General features: G+C 60.3%; 1 protein-coding gene across 1 annotated transcript; it reads right to left on the bottom strand.

Moving 5' to 3' along the window:
* Positions 1–2379: 2379 nt before the first annotated feature.
* On the bottom strand, positions 2380–14130 carry LOC130596773 (cytochrome P450 11B, mitochondrial-like; the record flags this gene model as incomplete). Its single annotated transcript, XM_057404725.1, has 4 exons — positions 13986–14130; positions 8872–9027; positions 5435–5634; positions 2380–2629 (listed from the first exon to the last, which is right to left on the bottom strand). Coding segments are annotated over exons 1-4 (725 nt in total), but the record flags the coding sequence as incomplete, so codon positions are not given.
* Positions 14131–22669: the final 8539 nt, after the last annotated feature.

Here is a 22669-nt window from a genome sequence, read left to right as displayed (position 1 = left end):
GGGTCAAAGGGGGGGGATGGGGGGGAGGGGTCAAAGGGGGGGATGGGGGGGCCCCATAGCGAGTGCCCCATAAGGGCTGCCCCATAGGGGGCGCCCCATAGCGAGTGCCCCATAAGGGCTGCCCCATAGGGGCCTCCCCATAGCGAGTGCCCCATAAGGGCTGCCCCACAGGGGCCGCCCCATAGCGAGTGCCCCATAAGGGCTGCCCCATAGGGGGTGTCCATGTGGTGCCCCATAGGGGTTTCCCCATAGCGAGTACCCCATAAGGGCTGCCCCATAGGGGGTGTCCATGTGTTGCCCCACAGGGGCCGCCCCATAGCGAGTACCCCATAAGGGCTGCCCCATAGGGGGTGTCCATGTGTTGCCCCACAGGGGCCGCCCCATAGCGAGTGCCCCATAAGGGCTGCCCCATAGGGGGTGTCCATGTGGTGCCCCACAGGGGCCGCCCCATAGGGGGTGTCCATGGGAGTGTCCATGGGGTGCCCCATAGTGGGTTCCCCATAGCGAGTGCCCCATAACGGCTGCCCCATAGGGGGTGTCCATGGGGTGCCCCATAATGGCTGCCCCATAGGGGGTGTCCATGGGAGTGTCCATGGGGTGCCCCATAGTGGGTTCCCTATAGCGAGTACCCCATAAGGGCTGCCCCACAGGGGCCTCCCCATAGCGAGTGCCCCATAAGGGCTGCCCCATAGGGGGTATCCATGTGGTGCCCCATAAGGGGTTCCCCATAGCGAGTGCCCCATAGGGGCCGCCCCATAGCGAGTGCCCCATAACGGCTGCCCCATAGGGGGCGCCCCATAGCGAGTGCCCCACAGGGGCCGCCCCATAGCGAGTGCCCCATAAGGGCTGCCCCATAGGGGCCGCCCCATAGCGAGTGCCCCATAACTGCTGCCCCATAGGGGCCGCCCCATAGCGAGTGCCCCATAACGGCTGCCCCATAGACGTGTCCATGGGGTGCCCCATAGTGGGTTCCCCATAGCGAGTACCCCATAATAGCTGCCCCATAGGGGCCGCCCCATAGCGAGTGCCCCATAACTGCTGCCCCATAGGGGCCGCCCCATAGCGAGTGCCCCATAAGGGCTGCCCCATAGGGGGTGTCCATGTGTTGCCCCACAGGGGCCGCCCCATAGCGAGTACCCCATAAGGGCTGCCCCATAGGGGGTGTCCATGTGGTGCCCCACAGGGACCGCCCCATAGCGAGCGCCCCATAAGGGCTGCCCCATAGGGGGTGTCCATGTGTTGCCCCACAGGGGCCGCCCCATAGCGAGTGCCCCATAAGGGCTGCCCCATAGGGGGCGCCCCATAGCGAGTGCCCCACAGGGGCCGCCCCATAGCGAGTGCCCCACAGGGGCTGCCCCATAGGGGGTGTCCATGGGAGTGTCCATGGGGTGCCCCATAGTGGGTTCCCTATAGCGAGTACCCCATAAGGGCTGCCCCACAGGGGCCGCCCCATAGCGAGTGCCCCATAACGGCTGCCCCATAGGGGGCGCCCCATAGCGAGTGCCCCTCAGGGGCCGCCCCATAGCGAGTGCCCCATAACGGCTGCCCCATAGGCGTGTCCATGGGGTGCCCCATAGTGGGTTCCCCATAGCGAGTGCCCCATAAGGGCTGCCCCATAGGGGGTGTCCATGTGGTGCCCCATAGGGGTTTCCCCATAGCGAGTACCCCATAAGGGCTGCCCCACAGGGGCCTCCCCATAGTGAGTGCCCCATAAGGGCTGCCCCATAGGGGGTGTCCATGTGGTGCCCCACAGGGACCGCCCCATAGCGAGCGCCCCATAAGGGCTGCCCCATAGGGGGTGTCCATGTGTTGCCCCACAGGGGCCGCCCCATAGCGAGTGCCCCATAAGGGCTGCCCCATAGGGGGCGCCCCATAGCGAGTGCCCCACAGGGGCCGCCCCATAGCGAGTGCCCCATAACTGCTGCCCCATAGGGGGTGTCCATGTGGTGCCCCACAGGGGCCGCCCCATAGCGAGTGCCCCATAACTGCTGCCCCATAGGGGCTGCCCCATAGCGAGTGCCCCATAACGGCTGCCCCATAGGGGCTGCCCCATAGCGAGTGCCCCATAACGGCTGCCCCATAGGGGGCCGCCCCATAGCGAGTGCCCCATAAGGGCTGCCCCATAGGGGGCGCCCCATAGCGAGTGCCCCATAGGGGGCGCCCCATAGTGAGTGCCCCATAACGGCTGCCCCATAGGGGCTGCCCCATAGCGAGTGCCCCATAACGGCTGCCCCATAGGGGCTGCCCCATAGCGAGTGCCCCATAACGGCTGCCCCATAGGGGCTGCCCCATAGCGAGTGCCCCATAGGGGGCGCCCCATAGTGAGTGCCCCATAACGGCTGCCCCATAGGGGGCGCCCCATAGCGAGTGCCCCATAACGGCTGCCCCATAGGGGCTGCCCCATAGCGAGTGCCCCCCTCACCGTGCTGGAAGATGACGTCCCATGCCCTCAGGTGCTCCTGCCAGAGGGGGGGGGGCAGGAGGCGCAGGAGGGGGGGGGGCAGGAAGAGCAGGGGGGGGGTTGTCCTCAGCATCGCCTCCAGCGCCCCCAGGAAGCGCTGGGCCCCCCCCGGGGCCTCGCCCCCCCCCAGCAGCCCCAGGCGCTCCCCATAGAGGGCGTAGCTGCTGGCTGCAGGCAATGGGGCGGGGGGGGGGGAAGGGTCAACCACAGGGTCCCCAATGGGGGGGGAGGTATTGGGTGGGGGTCCAATCCCCATCACTATCCCATCCCCCCCCATCCCCATGCGTCCCCATCCCATCCCATCCCCACCCCATCCCCATCCCATCCCATCCCATCCAATCCCCATCCCCATCCCATCCCATCCCCATCCCCATCCCACCCCATCCCCATCCCCATCCCCATCCCCATCCCATCCCCATCCCCATCCCCATCCCCATCCCATCCCCATCCCCACCCCATCCCCATCCCATCCCATCCTCATCCCCATCCCCATCCCCATCCCATCCCCATCCCCACCCCATCCCCATCCCATCCCATCCCCATCCCCATCCCCATCCCATCCCCATCCCATCCCATCCCCATCCCCATCCCATCCCATCCCCATCCAATCCCCATCCCCATCCCCATCCCCATCCCCATCCCCATCCCATCCCCATCCCATCCCCATCCCCATCCCCTCCCATCCCCATCCCATCCCCATCCCCATCCCCATCCCCATCCCCATCCCCATCCTCATCCCCATATCCCCACCCCCATCCCATCCCCTCCCATCCCCATCCCATCCCCATCCCCTCCCATCCCCATCCCAGCCCATCCAATCCCTCCCCCATCCCATCCCATCCCATCCCCATCCCATCCCATCCCCATCCCATCCCATCCTCATCCCATCCCCATCCCCATCCCATCCCCCCCCATCCCCATGCATCCCCATCCCCATCCCCATCCCCCTCCCATCCCCACCCCCACCCCATCCCCCTCCCATCCCCATCCCATCCCCCCCATCCCCATCCCCCCCCATCCCCCCCCATCTCCATGGGTCCATGTTGGGATGTCCCACTGTGGTTATCCCAAAAGGGGTCTCCCATTGGAGTCTCCCACTAGGGTCCCCCATTGAGGCCTCCCATTGGATCCCCAATTGATGTCTCCCATTGGGTCTCCCATTGGATCTCCCATTGATGTCTCCAATTGGGTCTCCCATTGATGTCTCCCATTGAGCTCTCCCATTGGATCACCCATTGACCTCTCCCATTGCATCCCCCATTGGATGTCCCATTGGATCTCCTATTGAGCTCTCCCATTGAGGCCTCCCATTGGATCTCCCATTGATGTCTCCCATTGACCTCTCCCATTGGATCTTCCATTGAGCTCTCCCATTGGGTCTCCCATTGGATCTTCCATTGAGCTCTCCCATTGGGTCTCCCATTGGGTCTCCCATTGATGTCTCCCATTGAGCTCTCCCATTGGATCCCCCATTGAGCTCTCCCATTGAGCTCTCCCATTGGATCCCCATTGACCTCTCCCATTGATGTCTCCCATTGAGCTCTCCCATTGGATCCCCCATTGACCTCTCCCATTGGATCCCCCATTGACCTCTCCCATTGACCTCTCCCATTGACCTCTCCCATTGGATCTCCCATTGACCTCTCCCATTGGATCCCCCATTGACCTCTCCCATTGGATCCCCATTGACTTCTCCCATTGGATCTCCCATTGGATCCCCCATTGACCTCTCCCATTGGATCCCCATTGACCTCTCCCATTGGAACCCCATTGACCTCTCCCATTGGATCCCCCATTGACCTCTCCCATTGGATCCCCATTGACCTCTCCCATTGGAACCCCATTGACCTCTCCCATTGGATCCCCCATTGACCTCTCCCATTGATGTCTCCCATTGACCTCTCCCATTGGATCTCCCATTGACCTCTCCCATTGGATCCCCCATTGACCTCTCCCATTGGATCCCCATTGACCTCTCCCATTGGATCCCCCATTGACCTCTCCCATTGGATCCCCATTCACCTCTCCCATTGGATCCCCATTGACTTCTCCCTTTGGATCCCCATTGACCTCTCCCATTGGACCCCCCATTGACCTCTCCCATTGGATCTCCCATTGATGTCTCCCATTGACCTCTCCCATTGGATCTCCCATTGGATCTCCCATTGGATCCCCCTTGACCTCTCCCATTGGATCCCCATTGACTTCTCCCATTGGATCCCGCATTGACCTCTCCCATTGGACTCCCCATTGACCTCTCCCATTGGATCTCCCATTGATGCCTCCCATTGACCTCTCCCATTGGACCCCCCATTGACCTCTCCCATTGGATCCCCATTGACCTCTCCCATTGGATCTCCCATTGACCTCTCCCATTGGATCCCCATTGACCTCTCCCATTGGATCTCCCATTGACCTCTCCCATTGGACTCCCCATTGACCTCTCCCATTGGATCCCCCATTGACCTCTCCCATTGGATCTCCCATTGATGTCTCCCATTGACCTCTCTCATTGGATCTCCCATTGGATCTCCCATTGGATCTCCCATTGGACCCCCCATTGACTTCTCCCATTGGATCCCTCATTGACCTTTCCCATTGGATCCCCCATTGAGATCTCCCATTGATGTCTCCCATTGACCTCTCCCATTGGATCTCCCATTGGATCTCCCATTGGATCTCCCATTGACCTCTCCCATTGGATCCCCATTGACCTCTCCCATTGGATCCCCATTGACCTCTCCCATTGGATCCCCATTGACCTCTCCCATTGGATCTCCCATTGATGTCTCCCATTGACCTCTCCCATTGGATCCCCATTGACCTCTCCCATTGGACCCCCCATTGACCTCTCCCATTGGACCCCCCATTGACCTCTCCCATTGGATCCCCATTGACCTCTCCCATTGGACCCCCCATTGACCTCTCCCATTGGACGCCCCATTGTGGTCTCCGCCCCCCAACCCCTCTCACCCTCGAGCGTGAAGCGGAAGAGGAGGGGGTGGGGGTCGATGGTGAGGGCCCCGCTCGGGCTCTGCCGCAGGCGCTGCCCCAGAGCGGCCGCGAAGTCCCTGGCGACGGCGTCGAGGTGGGGCAGGAAGCGGCGCGCGCCCGTGGGGCTCAGCAGCGCCGGGTTCAGCGCCAGGCGGTCCGAGCGCCACGACGGTCCGTTCCTGCCCGGGACCCACAGCAACCCTGGACCCATGGACCCACAGCAACCGTGGACCCATGGACCCACAACACCCATAGCAACCGTGGACCCATAGCACCCATAGCACCCATGGACCCATAGCACCCATAGCAACCGTGGACCCATGGACCCAGAGCACCCAGAGCACCCATGGACCCAGAGCACCCATAGCAACCATAGCACCCATAGCAACCATGGACCCATAGCACCCATAGCAACCATGGACCCATAGCACCCACAGCAACCGTGGACCCATAGCACCCATAGCAACCGTGGACCCGTGGACCCATGGACCCACAGCAACCGTGGACCCATAGCACCCATAGCACCCATGGACCCACAGCAACCGTGGACCCATGGACCCACAGCAACCATGGACCCATGGACCCACAGCAACCGTGGACCCATAGCACCCATAGCAACCGTGGACCCATGGACCCACAACACCCATAGCAACCGTGGACCCATAGCACCCATAGCAACCATGGACCCATGGACCCACAGCAACCGTGGACCCATAGCACCCACAGCAACCATGGACCCATGGACCCACAGCAACCGTGGACCCATAGCACCCATAGCAACCATGGACCCACAGCAACCGTGGACCCATGGACCCACAGCAACCGTGGACCCATAGCACCCATAGCAACCATGGACCCATAGCACCCATAGCAACCATGGACCCATAGCACCCACAGCAACCATGGACCCATGGACCCACAGCAACCGTGGACCCATGGACCCACAGCAACCGTGGACCCATAGCACCCATAGCAACCATGGACCCATGGACCCACAGCAACCGTGGACCCATAGCACCCATAGCAACCATGGACCCATGGACCCACAGCAACCATGGACCCAGGGACCCACAGCAACCGTGGACCCATAGCAACCATGGACCCATGGACCCACAGCAACCGTGGACCCATAGCAACCATGGACCCATGGACCCACAGCAACCATGGACCCATAGCACCCATAGCACCCATGGACCCACAGCAACCGTGGACCCATAGCAACCATGGACCCATGGACCCATAGCAACCGTGGACCCATGGACCCACAGCAACCGTGGACCCAGAGCAACCATGGACCCATAGCACCCATAGCACCCATGGACCCAGAGCAACCGTGGACCCATAGCACCCAGAGCAACAGTGGACCCATGGACCCTGAGCAACCGTGGACCCATAGCACCCATAGCAACCATGGACCCATGGACCCATAGCAACCGTGGACCCATAGCACCCATAGCAACCATGGACCCATAGCACCCATAGCAACCATGGACCCATAGCAACCGTGGACCCAGAGCACCCATAGCAACCATGGACCCATAGCAACCATGGACCCATAGCCACATAGCAACCATGGACCCAGAGCACCCATGGACCCATAGCAACCATGGACCCGTAGCAACCATGGACCCGTAGCAACCATGGACCCATAGCAACCATGGACCCAGAGCACCCATAGCAACCATGGACCCATAGCAACCGTGGACCCATAGCACCCATAGCAACCATGGACCCATAGCAACCATGGACCCATAGCATCATAGCTCCATGGCAACCATGGACCCATAGAATCATAACATCAGAGCCCCATAGCATCATAGCCCCATGGCAACCATGGCCCATGGACCCATAGCCCCATAGCATCCTAGCCCCATAGCATCATAGCTCCATGGCAACCATGGACCCATGGACTCATAGCCCCATAGCATCCTAGCCCCATAGCATCATAGCTCCATGGCAACCATGGACCCATAGCACCCATAGCAACCATGGACCCATAGCAACCATGGACCCAGAGCACCCATAGCGACCATGGACCCAGAGCAACCATGGACCCATAGCATCATAGCCCCATGGCAACCATGGACCCATAGCCACATAGCAACCATGGACCCATAGCCCCATAGCATCGATGACCCCCAACCCCATGACCCCCTGTTGACCACCGGCCCCATGCCCCCCATGATGACCCCCAACCCCATGACCCCCATGATGACCCCCAACCCCATGACCCCCATGTTGACCCCAAACCCCATTCCCCCATGTTGACCTCCAACCCCATGTTGACCCCAACCCCATTCCCCCATGTTGACCACCAACCCCATGACCACCAACCCCATCCCCATGTTGACCCCATCCCCATATTGACCCCATCCCCATATTGTTGACCCCATCCCCATATCGACCCCATCCCCATATTGACCCCATCCCCATGTTGACCCCATCCCCATGTTGACCCCATCCCCATATTGACCCCCATCCCCATATTGACCCCATCCCCATATTGACCCTATCCCCATATTGACCCCATCCCCATATTGACCCCATCCCCATGTTGACCCCATCCCCATATTGACCCCATCCCCATATTGACCCCATCCCCATATTGACCCCATTGACCCCATCCCCATATTGACCCCATCCCCATATTGACCCCATCCCCATATCCCCACATTGACCCCATCCCCATATTGACCCCATCCCCATCTTGACCCCATCCCCATATCGACCCCATCCCCATATTGACCCCATCCCCACATTGACCCCATCCCCATATTGACCCCCATCCCCATGTTGACCCCATCCCCATATCGACCCCATCCCCACATCGACCCCATCCCCACATTGACCCCATCCCCACATTGACCCCATCCCCACATTGACCCCATCCCCACATTGACCCCATCCCCATATTGACCCCATCCCCATATTGACCCCATCCCCACATCGACCCCATCCCCACATTGACCCCATCCCCATATCGACCCCATCCCCATATTGACCCCCATCCCCATATTGACCCCATCCCCACATTGACCCCATCCCCATATTGACCCCATCTCCATATTGACCCCATCCCCACCCCATTATTGACCCCATCCCCCATCCCCACATTGACCCCATCCCCACATTGACCCCATCCCCACATGACCCCATCCCCATATTGACCCCATCCCCATGTTGACCCCATCCCCACATTGACCCCATCCCCATATGGACCCCATCCCCATATTGACCCCATCCCCATGTTGACCCCATCCCCACATTGACCCCATCCCCATATTGACCCCATCCCCATATGGACCCCATCCCCATATTGACCCCATCCCCATATGGACCCCATCCCCACATCGACCCCATCCCCACATTGACCCCATCCCCACATCGACCCCCGTGCCCCCCATATCCCCCCTTACAGCAGGAAGAGCCCGCACTTGTGGTTGCGCAGGCGGCGATGGGCGCTCCAGGCCTCCAGCCCCATGCGGCGCGGGAAGGGGCCCTCGGCGCGGAAGAGCTGCGCCGCGTCGCGCGGGAGCACCACGTTCACGCACTCGTAGGTGCCCACCCGCTCCCTGATGGGGTGGGAGGGGGTCAATGGGGAGAACCCAACTGAGGGGTTCTACCAACGTTGGGGTCAATGGGGTGGGAGGGGGTCAATGGGGTGGGAGGGGTTCTACCAACGTTGGGTCAATGGGGTGGGAGGGGGTCAATGGGGAGAACACAACTGAGGGGTTCTACCAACGTTGGGTCAATGGGGTGGGAGGGGGTCAATGGGGAGAACCCAACTGAGGGGTTCTACCAACGTTGGGTCAATGGGGTGGGAGGGGGTCAATGGGGAGAACCCAACTGAGGGGTTCTACCAACGTTGGGTCAATGGGGTGGGAGGGGGTCAATGGGGAGAACCCAACTGAGGGGTTCTACCAACGTTGGGTCAATGGGGTGGGAGGGGGTCAATGGGGAGAACCCAACTGAGGGGTTCTACCAACGTTGGGTCAATGGGGTGGGATGGGGTCAATGGGGAGAACACAACTGAGGGGTTCTACCAACGTTGGGTCAATGTCAATGGGGTGGGATGGGGTCAATGGGGAGAACCCAACTGAGGGGTTCTACCAACGTTGGGTCAATGGGGTGGGAGGGGGGCAATGGGGTGGGAGGGGGTCAATGGGGAGAACACAACTGAGGGGTTCTACCAACGTTGGGGTCAATGGGGTGGGAGGGGGTCAATGGGGTGGGATGGGGTCAATGGGGAGAACACAACTGAGGGGTTCTACCAACGTTGGGGTCAATGGGGTGGGATGGGGTCAATGGGGAGAACCCAACTGAGGGGTTCTACCAACGTTGGGGTCAATGGGGTGGGAGGGGGTCAATGGGGAGAACCCAACTGAGGGGTTCTACCAACGTTGGGTCAATGGGGTGGGAGGGGGTCAATGGGGGGAGGGGTCAGAACTGAGGGGTTCTACCAACGTTGGGGTCAATGGGGTGGGAGGGGGTCAATGGGGAGAACACAACTGAGGGGTTCTACCAACGTTGGGGTCAATGGGGTGGGAGGGGGTCAATGGGGAGAACCCAACTGAGGGGTTCTACCAACGTTGGGGTCAATGGGGTGGGAGGGGGTCAATGGGGAGAACCCAACTGAGGGGTTCTACCAACGTTGGGGTCAATGGGGTGGGAGGGGGTCAATGGGGAGAACCCAACTGAGGGGTTCTACCAACGTTGGGGTCAATGGGGTGCGAGGGGGTCAATGGGGAGAACCCAACTGAGGGGTTCTACCAACGTTGGGTCAATGGGGTGGGAGGGGGTCAATGGGGTGGGTGGGGGTTGATGGGGAGAACCCAACTGAGGGGTTCTACCAACGTTGGGGGGGTCAATGGGGTGGGAGGGGGGGGTCAATGGGGAGAACCCAACTGAGGGGTTCTACCAACGTTGGGGGGGTCAATGGGGTGGGAGGGGTCAATGGGGTCAATGGGGAGAACCCAACTGAGGGGTTCTACCAACGTTGGGTCAATGGGGTGGGAGGGGGTCAATGGGGAGAACCCAACTGAGGGGTTCTACCAACGTTGGGGTCAATGGGGTGGGAGGGGGTCAATGGGGAGAACCCAACTGAGGGGTTCTACCAACGTTGGGTCAATGGGGTGGGAGGGGGTCAATGGGGAGAAACCAACTGAGGGGTTCTACCAACGTTGGGGTCAATGGGGTGGGATGGGGTCAATGGGGAGAACCCAACTGAGGGGTTCTACCAACGTTGGGGTCAATGGGGTGGGAGGGGGTCAATGGGGAGAACCCAACTGAGGGGTTCTACCAACGTTGGGGTCAATGGGGTGGGAGGGGGTCAATGGGGAGAACACAATGGGGTGGGAGGGGTTCTACCAACGTTGGGGGGGTCAATGGGGTGGGAGGGGGTCAATGGGGAGAACCCAACTGAGGGGTTCTACCAACGTTGGGTCAATGGGGTGGGAGGGGGTCAATGGGGAGAACACAACTGAGGGGTTCTACCAACGTTGGGGTCAATGGGGTGGGAGGGGGTCAATGGGGTGGGGGTCAGGGGGTCAATGGGGAGAACCCAACTGAGGGGTTCTACCAACGTTGGGGTCAATGGGGTGGGAGGGGGTCAATGGGGTGGGAGGGGGTTGATGGGGTGGGAGGGGGTCAATGGGGAGAACACAACTGAGGGGTTCTACCAATGTTGGGGTCAATGGGGTGGGAGGGGGTCGATGGGGTGGGAGGGGGTCAATGGGGAGAACCCAACTGAGGGGTTCTACCAACGTTGGGGTCAATGGGGTGGGAGGGGGTCAATGGGGTGGGAGGGGGTCAATGGGGTGGGAGGTGGTCAATGGGGTGGAAGGGGGTTGATGGGGTGGGAGGGGGTCAATGGGGAGAACCCAACTGAGGGGTTCTACCAACGTTGGGGTCAATGGGGTGGGAGGGGGTCAATGGGGAGAACCCAACTGAGGGGTTCTACCAACGTTGGGGTCAAGGGGGTGGGAGGGGGTCAATGGGGTGGGAGGGGGTCGATGGGGTGGGAGGGGGTCAATGGGGAGAACCCAACTGAGGGGTTCTACCAACGTTGGGGTCAATGGGGTGGGGAGAACACAATGGGGTTCAATGGGGTGGGGAGGGGGTCAATGGGGGAGAACACAACTGAGGGGGTCAATGGGGTGGGAGGGGGTCGATGGGGTGGGAGGGGGTCAATGGGGTGGGAGGGGGGCGATATGGAGAACACAACTGAGGGGTTCTACCAATGTTGGGGTCAATGGGGTGGGAGGGGGTCGATGGGGTGGGATGGGGTCAATTGGGAGGCCCCAACTTATGGGTTCTACCAACATTGGGTCAATGGGGTGGGAGAGGGGTGATGGGAGGGGAGGGGGGCGATGGGGGGTGGGGGTCGATGGGGTGGGAGGGGGTCGATGGGGTGGGAGGGGGTCGATGGGGAGAACACAGCTGAGGGGTTCTACCAACATTGGGGTCAATGAGGTGGGATGAGGTCAATGGGGTGGGATGGGGTCGATGGGGTGGGATGGGGTCAATGTGGAGAAGCTAACCGTGGGGTTCTACCAACATTGGAGTCAATGGGGTGGGATGGGGTCGATGGGGTGGGATGGGGTCGATGGGGAGAACCTCTCCAAGGGCCTCTACCAACACTGGGGTCATTGGATTGGGATGGGGTCAATGGGGAGATGGCAACCGAGGGTTCTACCAACGTTGGGATCAGTGGGGTGGAATGGGGTCAATGGGATGGGATCAGTGGGATGGGATCAATGGGTTGCAATGGGATGGGATCAATGGGATGGGAGGGGGTCAATGGGATGGGGTCAGTGGGATGGGATGGGATCAATGGGTTGCAATGGGGGCAATGGGATGGGATCAATGGGATGGGGTCAGTGGGATGGGATCAATGGGTTGCAATGGGGGCAATGGGATGGGATGGGATGGGATCAATGGGATGGGGTCAATGGGTCAAAATTGGGTCAATGGGGATGGGATCAATGGGATGGGATCAATGGGATGGGAGGGGGTCAATGGGGTGGGATGGGATCAATGGGTTGCAATGGGGTCAATGGGATGGGATCAATGGGATGGGGGCAATGGGATGGGATGGGATCGATGGGATGGAATCAATGGGATGGAATCAATGGGATGGGATGGGGTCAATGGGATAGGATCAATGGGAAGGGATAGGATCAATGGGATGTGATGGGGTCAATGGGATGGAATCAATGGGATGGGATGGGGTCAATGGGATGGGATCAGTGGGTGGGGGACATTGGGAGGGTGTCAATGGATTAGATGGGGTCAATGGGGTGCAATGGGATGCGATGGGGTCAATGGGATGGGGTCAATGGGATGGGATGGGATCAATGGGATGGGTTCAATGGGATGGGATCAATGGGATCTGGTCAATGGGGTGGGATCAATGGGGATGGGATCAATGGGGATGGGATCAATGGGATGGGATCAATGGGGTGGGATCAATGTGCTGCAATAGGGTCAATGGGGATGGCATCAATTGGATGGGATCAATGGGTCACAATGGGATCAATGGGGATGTGACCAATGGGTTGCAATGGGGTCAATGGGATGGGATCAATGGTGTCGCAATGGGATCAGTGGGATCAATGTGATCAATGGGGTCTCAATGGGATCAATGGGTCTCAATGGGGTCTCAATGGGATCAATGTGATCAATGGGGTCAATGGGGTCTCAATGGGATCAATGGGATCAATGGGATCAATGGGGTCAATGGGATCAATGGGATCAATGGAGTCTCAATGTGATCAATGGGATCAATGGGGTCTCAATGGGGTCAATGGGATCAATGGGGTCTCAATGGCTCTCAATGGGTCTCAATGGGTCTCAATGGGGTCAATGGGATCAATGGGGTCTCAATGGGTCTCAATGGGTCTCAATGGGGTCTCAATGGGGTCAATGGGTCTCAATGGGTCTCAATGGTGTCAATGGGTCTCAATGGGGTCTCAATGGTGTCAATGGGTCTCAATGGGGTCTCAATGGCTCTCAATGGGTCTCAATGGCTCTCAATGGGTCTCAATGGGTCTCAATGGGTCTCAATGGGTCTCAATGGGTCTCAATGGCTCTCAATGGATCTCAATGGGTCTCAATGGGATCAATGGGTCTCAACGGGTCTCAATGGATCTCAATGGGTCTCAATGGGTCTCAATGGGATCAATGGGTCTCAATGGGTCTCAATGGGTCTCAATGGGTCTCAATGGGTCTCAATGGTGTCAATGGGTCCCAATGGGTCTCCATGGGTCTCAATGGGTCTCAATGGGTCTCAATGGGATCAATGGGTCTCAATGGGTCGCAATGGGTCTCAATGGGATCAATGGGTCTCAATGGATCTCAATGGGTCTCAATGGGTCTCAATGGATCTCAATGGGTCTCAATGGGTCTCAATGGCTCTCAATGGGTCTCAATGGGATCAATGGGTCTCAATGGATCTCAATGGGTCTCAATGGTGTCAATGGTCTCAATGGGTCCCAATGGGTCTCCATGGGGAGCCGCCCCCCTTCCTGACCTGTAGACGGGCCCGAGGCTGCCGAAGGCCTCCTGCATGCGGAGGTGGAGGCGCTGGGAGCCGCCGCGGCGCCAGAGCCGGAGGAGGTTGAGCCACGGCCCCCGGCCCAGCCGGGGCATGGCCTCGAAGGGCTCCGGAGCCCCCCCGGCGCCCCACAGCCCCCGCTGACCCATAGAGCCCCATAGACACTGCTGCCCCATAGAGCCCCAAAGCGGCCCCTGACCCATAGAGCCCCACAGCGACCGCTGACCCACAGCACCGCACAGAGACCGCTGACCCATAGCGCCCCATAGAGACTGCTGCCCCATAGAGCCCCATAGAGACCGCTGACCCACAGCACCGCACAGAGACCGCTGACCCATAGCGCCCCATAGAGACCGCTGACCCATAGAGCCCCATGGAGACTGCTGCCCCATAGAGCCCCACAGCGGCCCCTGCCCCACAGCACCGCACAGCGACCGCTGCCCCATAGAGCCCCACAGCGATCGCTGCCCCATAGAGCCCCGCAGCAGCCCCTGCCCCACAGCATTGCACAGCGACCGCTGCCCCATAGAGCCCCACAGCGGCCCCTGCCCCATAGAGCCCCGCAGCGACCGCGGCCCCAGAGCGCCCCCCAGCGCCCGCTGCCCCATAGCGCCCCCCAGCGACCGCTGCCCCATAGAGCCCCACAGCGACCGCGGCCCCATAGCGCCCCCCAGCGACCGCTGCCCTACACCGACCCCCAGTGCCCCCTGACCCACAGCGCCCCACAGCGGCCCCCCCCGCTGCATCCCCATGGGAAGGGATGGGGCTGGGAGCTGGGTGCTGGGTCCTGGGTGCTGGGTGCTGGGTGCTGGGTCCTGGGTGCTGGGTGCTGGGTGCTGGGTGCTGGGTGCTGGGTGCAGGTGCTGGGTGCTGGGTGCTGGGTGCTGGGTGCTGGGTGCTGGGTGCTGGGTCCTGGGTGCTGGGTGCAGGTGCTGGGTGCAGGTGCTGGGTGCTGGGTGCTGGGTGCTGGGTGCAGGTGCTGGGTGCTGGGTGCTGGGTGCTGGGTCCTGGGTGCTGGGTGCTGGGTGCTGGGTGCTGGGTGCTGGGTCCTGGGTGCTGGGTGCTGGGTGCAGGTGCTGGGTGCAGGTGCTGGGTGCTGGGTGCTGGGTGCAGGTGCTGGGTGCAGGTCCTGGGTGCTGGGTGCTGGGTGCTGGGTGCTGGGTCCTGGGTGCTGGGTCCTGGGTGCTGGGTGCAGGTGCTGGGTGCTGGGTGCAGGTCCTGGGTGCTGGGTGCTGGGTGCAGGTGCTGGGTGCTGGGTGCAGGTCCTGGGTGCTGGGTGCTGGGTGCTGGGTGCTGGGTCCTGGGTGCTGGGTGCAGGTGCTGGGTGCAGGTGCTGGGTGCAGGTGCTGGGTGCAGGTCCTGGGTGCTGGGTGCTGGTGTTGGGTGCTGGGTCCTGGGTGCTGGGTCCTGGGTGCTGGGTGCAGGTGCTGGGTGCTGGGTGCTGGTGTTGGGTGCTGGGTGCTGGGTGCTGGGTGCTGGGTGCTGGGTGCAGGTCCTGGGTGCTGGGTGCTGGTGTTGGGTGCTGGGTGCTGGGTGCTGGGTGCTGGGTGCAGGTGCTGGGTGCAGGTGCTGGGTGCAGGTGCTGGGTGCTGGGTCCTGGGTGCTGGGTGCAGGTGCTGGGTGCAGGTGCTGGGTGCAGGTGCTGGGTGCAGGTGCTGGGTGCTGGGTGCTGGGTGCTGGGTGCAGGTGCTGGGTGCAGGTGCTGGGTGCTGGGTGCAGGTGCTGGGTCCTGGGTGCTGGGTGCTGGGTGTTGGGTGCTGGGTCCTGGGTGCAGGTGCTGGGTGCTGGGTGCTGGTGTTGGGTGCTGGGTGCTGGGTGCTGGGTGCTGGGTGCTGGGTGCAGGTCCTGGGTGCTGGGTGCTGGTGTTGGGTGCTGGGTGCTGGGTGCTGGGTGCTGGGTGCTGGGTGCAGGTCCTGGGTGCTGGGTGCTGGTGTTGGGTGCTGGGTCCTGGGTGCTGGGTGCAGGTGCTGGGTGCAGGTGCTGGGTGCTGGGTGCTGGGTGCTGGGTGCTGGGTGCTGGGTGCAGGTGCTGGGTGCAGGTGCTGGGTGCAGGTGCTGGGTGCTGGGTGCTGGGTGCTGGGTGCTGGGTGCTGGGTGCAGGTGCTGGGTGCAGGTGCTGGGTGCTGGGTGCAGGTGCTGGGTCCTGGGTGCTGGGTGCTGGGTGCTGGGTGCTGGGTGCTGGGTGCTGGGTCCTGGCCCCACCCCAAGGCTCCCCCTTTATTCCCATCCCCAAGGCCAGGGGCGGCCCCAGCGGCTCCTGCTCCACCCCCTCCCCCTCCCCCCCCGGATGTGTGGGGCAAGGGGAGGTGTGGGGAGAGCACAGAGACCAGAGAGACCCAGAGAGACCCAGAGAGACCCAGAGAGACCCCATAGAGACCCCATAGAGACCCATAGAGACCCATAGAGACCCATAGAGACCCCATAGAGACACATAGAGACCCATAGAGACCCCATAGAGACCCCATAGAGACACATAGAGACCCATAGAGACCCAGAGAGACACATAGAGACCCATAGAGACCCATAGAGACCCCATAGAGACCCATAGAGACCCATAGAGACCCATAGAGACCCCATAGAGACCCATAGAGACCCATAGAGACCCATAGAGACCCATAGAGACCCAGAGAGACACATAGAGACCCATAGAGACACATAGAGACCCATAGAGACACATAGAGACCCATAGAGACACATAGAGACACATAGAGACACAAAGGGACACATAGAGACACATAGAGACCCATAGAGACCCCATAGGACCCCACAGGGACCCCCCATAGAGACCCCATAGAGACCCATAGAGACCCCATAGAGACCCAGAGAGACCCATAGAGACCCATAGAGACCCCATAGAGACCCAGAGAGACCCATAGAGACCCATAGAGACCCATAGAGACACATAGAGACACATAGAGACCCATAGAGACCCATAGAGACACATAGAGACACATAGGGACACATAGAGACACATAGAGACCCATAGAGACCCCATAGAGACCCATAGAGACCCATAGAGACCCATAGAGACCCCATAGAGACCCATAGAGACCCCATAGAGACTCAGAGAGACCCATAGAGACCCATAGAGACCCCATAGAGACCCAGAGAGACCCATAGAGACACATAGAGACACATAGGGACACATAGGGACCCATAGAGACACATAGAGACACATAGAGACACATAGAGACCCATAGAGACCCATAGAGACCCCATAGACACCCCATAGTGACGCCATAGAGACCCATAGAGACCAATACAGACCCCATAGAGACCCCATAGACACCCCATAGACACCCCATAGACACCCCATAGAGACCCCATAGACACCCATAGAGACCCCATAGAGACCCATAGAGACCCCATAGACACCCATACGGACACCACAGAGACCCCATAGAGACCCACAGAGACCCATAGGGACCATAGAGACCATAGAGACCCCATAGAGACCCCATAGAGACCCCATAGAGACTCATAGAGACCCTTAGGGACCATAGAGATCATAGAGACCCATAGAGACCCCAAGTCACATCACCCCATAGCACCCCACAGCACCCCACAGCATCCAGCCCCACAGCATCCACAGCCCCACAGCACCCAGAGCCCCATAGCACCCCATAGCACCCCATAGCATCCAGCCCCACAGCACTCAATAGCACCCCACAGCACCCAGCCCCACACACCCTGACCCTGGCACCCCATAGCACCCCACAGCACCCCACAGCATCCATAGAACCCAGCCCCACATATCCTGAGCCCAGGATCCCATGAACCCAGCCCCACAGCACCCCATAGCACCCCATAGCACCCCATAGCACCCCATAGCACCCCACAGCACCCCACAGCACCCCTTAACACCCTGTAGCACCCAATAGCCCCCCATAACACTCTATTATGCCCAAAAGCACCCCATAGCCCCCAATAGGACCCTATAACACCCTATAGCACCCAATAGCACCCCATAGCACCCCATAACACCCTATAGCACCCCATAGCACCCCATAACACCATATAGCACCCCATAGCACCCCATAACACCATATAGCACACTATAGCACCCAATAGCAACCAATAGCACCCCATAACACCGTATAGCATCCCATAGCACCCCATAACACCCTATAGCACCCATAGCACCCCATAACACCCTATAGCACCCATAGCACCCCATAACACCCTATAGCACCCCAGAACACCCTATAGCACCCATAGCACCCCATGACACCCTATAGCACCCATAGCACCCCATAACACCCTATAGCACCCATAGCACCCCATAACACCGTATAGCCCCCCATAGCACCCCATAACACCCTATAGCACCCATAGCACCCCATAACACCCTATAGCGCCCCATAACACCCTATAGCACCCCATAACACCGTATAGCACCCCATAACACCATATAGCACCCCATAACACCGTATAGCGCCCCATAGCACCCCATAACACCCTATAGCACCCATAGCACCCCATAACACCGTATAGCCCCCCATAGCACCCCATAACACCCTATAGCACCCATAGCACCCCATAACACCCTATAGCGCCCCATAACACCCTATAGCACCCCATAACACCGTATAGCACCCCATAACACCATATAGCACCCCATAACACCGTATAGCGCCCCATAGCACCCCATAACACCCTATAGCACCCATAGCACCCCATAACACCATATAGCACCCCATAACACCGTATAGCACCCCATAGCACCCCATAACACCCTATAGCACCCATAGCACCCCATAACACCCTATAGCACCCCATAGCACCCCATAACACCCTATAGCACCCATAGCACCCCATAACACCCTATAGCACCCATAGCACCCCATAACACCCCATAGCACCCCACATCCCATAGCACCCCATAGCACCCCATAACATCCCATAGCACCCCATAGCACCCCACATCCCATAGCACCCCATAGCACCCCATAGCACCCCATAACACCCCATAGCACCCCATAGCACCCCATAACACCCCATAGCACCCCATAACACCATATAGCACCCCATAACACCGTATAGCACCCCATAACACCGTATAGCGCCCCATAGCACCCCATAACACCCTATAGCACCCATAGCACCCCATAACACCATATAGCACCCATAGCACCCCATAACACCCCATAGCCCCCCATACCCCTCCACCACTCAGCCCCCCATATCCTGAGCCCCTCACCCCACATCTTCCCCCCCCCCCCCCCCCGCCGCTCCTCGCTATGGGGCAGCCCCACAGCCCCCTCCCCCTCCGCCCCTCCCCCCTCCGCTAAAAATACCCCGGGGCCAAGGGCGGGGGCGAGGCCGGGGGGGGGGGGGGGGGGAGGAGGGGGAGGGGGAGGGGATCGGTGGGGCCCGAGGGGGGGGGGGCAGGGGGGGGGGGGTTGAGGCTCCGGATCCATGGGGCTGAAGGGGGGATCCATGGGGATCTATGGGGCAGCAGCATCCGTTGGACAGGGGGATCCGTGGGGCAGGGGATCCATGGGGATCAATGGGGCTGGGTATGGGGGAATCCATGGGGCAGGAGATCCATGGGGGTCAATGGGGCTGCGCATGGGGGGATCCAGGGGGCAGGGGATCCATGGGGATTAATGGGGCTGGGCATGGGGGGATCCATGGGGCAGGGGGTCTATGGGGCAGCAGGATCCATTGGACAGGGGGATCCATGGGGCAGGGGATCCATGGGGATCAATGGGGCTGGACATGGGGGGATCCATGGGTCAGAAGGGGGATCCATGGGGATCAATGGGGCTGGGCATGGGGGGGATCCATGGGGCTGAAGGGGGATCCATGGGGATCAATGGGGCTGGGCATGGGGGGGATCCATGGGGCAGGGTGATTAATAGGGATCAATGGGGCAGGGCATGGGGGGATGCATGGGGCAGGGGGATCCATGGGGGTTAATAGGGCTGGGCATGGGGGGATCCATGGGGCAGGGGGTCTATGGGGCAGCAGGATCCATTGGACAGGGGGATCCATGGGGCAGGGGATCCATGGGGATCAATGGGGCAGGGCATGGGGGGATCCATGGGGCTGAAGCGGGGATCCCTGGGGCTGAAGGGGGGATCCATGGGGATCAATGGGGCTGGGCATGGGGGGATCCATGGGGCGGGGGGATCTATGGGGTACACAGGATCTATGGGGCAGCAGCATCCATTGCAGAGGGGGATCCATGGGGATCAAGGGGGCAGGGCATGGGGGAATCCATGGGTCTGAAGGGGGGATCCATGGGGATCAATGGGGCTGGGCATGCAGGGATCCATGGGGTGGGGAGATCTATGGGGAGCACAGGATCTATGGGGCAGCAGCATCCACTGGACAGGGGGATCCATGGGGCAGGGGATCCATGGGGATCAATGGGGCTGGGCATGGGGGGATCCATGGGGCAGGGGATCTATGGGGCACATGGGATCTATGGGGCAGCAGCATCCATTGGACAGGGGATCCATGGGGATCAATGGGGCTGGGCATGCGGGGAACCATGGGGTGGGGAGATCTATGGGGAGCACAGGATCTATGGGGCAGCAGCATCCATTGGACAGGGGGATCCATGGGGCAGGGGATCCATGGGGATCAATGGGCCTGGGCATGGGGGAATCCATGGGGCGGGGGGGGGGTCTATGGGGCAGCAGAATCCATTGGACAGGGGGATCCGTGGGGCAGGAGATCCATGGGGATCAATGGGGCTGGGCATGGGGGGATCCATGGGGCAGAAGGGGGATCCATGGGGATCAATGGGGCTGGGCATGGGGGGATCCATGGGGCAGAAGGGGGATCCATGGGGATCAATGGGGCTGGGCATTGGGGGATCCATGGGGCAGGGGGATCTATGGGGCAGCAGGATCCATTGGGCAGGGGGATCCATGGGGCAGGGGATCCATGGGGCAGAGGATCTATAGGTCCATGGGCCCTGTGGGTCTGGGGGGGGGGGTGGCTGTGGGAGACATAAATGGGTCAGGGGGCATCAATGATGCTGGGGGGGGGATCCGGACCTATAGGTCAGGGGGGTCCTTTGGCTCGGTGGGATCCATGGGGCTGGGGTTGTCTATGGGTCAGGGGAAATGTGTGGGTCAGGGGGATTCCATGGGGCTGTGTGCGTGGGGATCTATGGGTCCGGGTGCCATCTATGGGGCTTGGGGGGAATCAGAGGGGGCGGGGGGGGCGGGGGTGAGGGGGATCCGTGGGTCAGGGGTTTCCATGGGTCCGGGATTTCTATGGGGCAGGGGGATCCCGTTCCCGTTCCTGTTCCCTTTCCCTTTCCCTTTCCCTTTCCCGTTCCCTTTCCCGTTCCTGTTCCCGTTCCTGTTCCCTTTCCCTTTCCCTTTCCCTTTCCCTTTCCCGTTCCTGTTCCCGTTCCCTTTCCCTTTCCCTTTCCCTTTCCCTTTCCCGTTCCCTTTCCCTTTCCCTTTCCCGTTCCCTTTCCCTTTCCCGTTCCCTTTCCCTTTCCTTCCCTTTCCCGTTCCCTTTCCCCTTTCCCGTTCCCTTTCCCTTTCCCTTTCCCTTTCCCGTTCCCTTTCCCTTTCCCTTTCCCTTTCCCTTTCCCGTTCCCTTTCCCGTTCCCTTTCCCTTTCCCGTTCCCTTTCCCTTTCCCTTTCCCGTTCCCTTTCCCGTTCCCTTTCCCTTTCCCTTTCCCTTTCCCTTTCCCTTTCTCTTTCCCTTTCCCGTTCCCTTTCCCGTTCCCGTTCCCTTCCCTTTCCCTTTCCCGTTCCCTTTCCGTTTCCCGTGCTGGTGCGGCTTGCCTTGAGCTGTGCCTTGCGCTTTGCCGTTCCCTTTCTCTTTCCCTTTCCCGTTCCCTTTCCCTTTCCCTTTCCCTTTCCCTTTCCCGTTCCGTTCCCTTTCCCGTTCCCTTTCCCTTTCCCTTTCCCTTTCCCTTTCCCTTTCCCTTTCCCTTTCCCTTTCCCATTCCCTTTCCCTTTCCCTTTCCCGTACCCTTTCCCTTTCCCGTTCCCGTTCCCTTTCCCTTTCCCGTTCCCTTTCCCTTTCCCTTTCCCGTTCCCTTTCCCTTTCCCTTTCCCTTTCCTGTTCCCTTTCCCTTTCCCTTTCCCGTTCCCTTTCCCTTTCCCTTTCCTGTTCCCTTTCCCTTTCCCTTTCCCGTTCCCTTTCCCTTTCCCTTTCCCTTTCCCGTTCCCTTTCCCTTTCCCTTTCCCTTTCCCGTTCCCTTTCCCTTTCCCGTTCCCGTTCCCTTTCCCTTTCCCTTTCCCTTTCCCGTTTCCCTTTCCCTTTCCCTTTCCCTTTCCCTTTCCCTTTCCCTTTCCCGTTCCCTTTCCCTTTCCCTTTCCCTTTCCCGTTCCCTTTCCCTTTCCCTTTCCCTTTCCCTTTCCCGTTCCCTTTCCCTTTCCCGTTCCCTTTCCCGTTCACGTTCCCTTTCCCTTTCCCTTTCCCTTTCCCGTTCCCGTTCCCTTTCCCTTTCCCTTTCCCGTTCCCTTTCCCTTTCCCTTTCCCTTTCCCGTTCCCGTTCCCTTTCCCGTTCCCTTTCCCTTTCCCTTTCCCGTTCCCGTTCCCGTTCCCTTTCCCGTTCCTTTCCCTTTCCCGTTCCCTTTCCCGTTCCCTTTCCCTTTCCCGTTCCCTTTCCCTTTCCCTTTCCCTTTCCCTTTCCCTTTCCCGTTCCCTTTCCCTTTCCCGTTCCCTTTCCCTTTCCCTTTC

The sequence above is a fragment of the Pezoporus wallicus genome, unplaced genomic scaffold (assembly GCF_028554395.1).
Source record: "Pezoporus wallicus isolate ANWC-B61680 ecotype Strahan unplaced genomic scaffold, APGP_CSIRO_Pwel_v1 contig_9837, whole genome shotgun sequence".
Taxonomy (NCBI): Eukaryota; Metazoa; Chordata; class Aves; order Psittaciformes; family Psittacidae; genus Pezoporus; species Pezoporus wallicus.
This window is presented reverse-complemented; position numbering and strand designations above follow the sequence as displayed.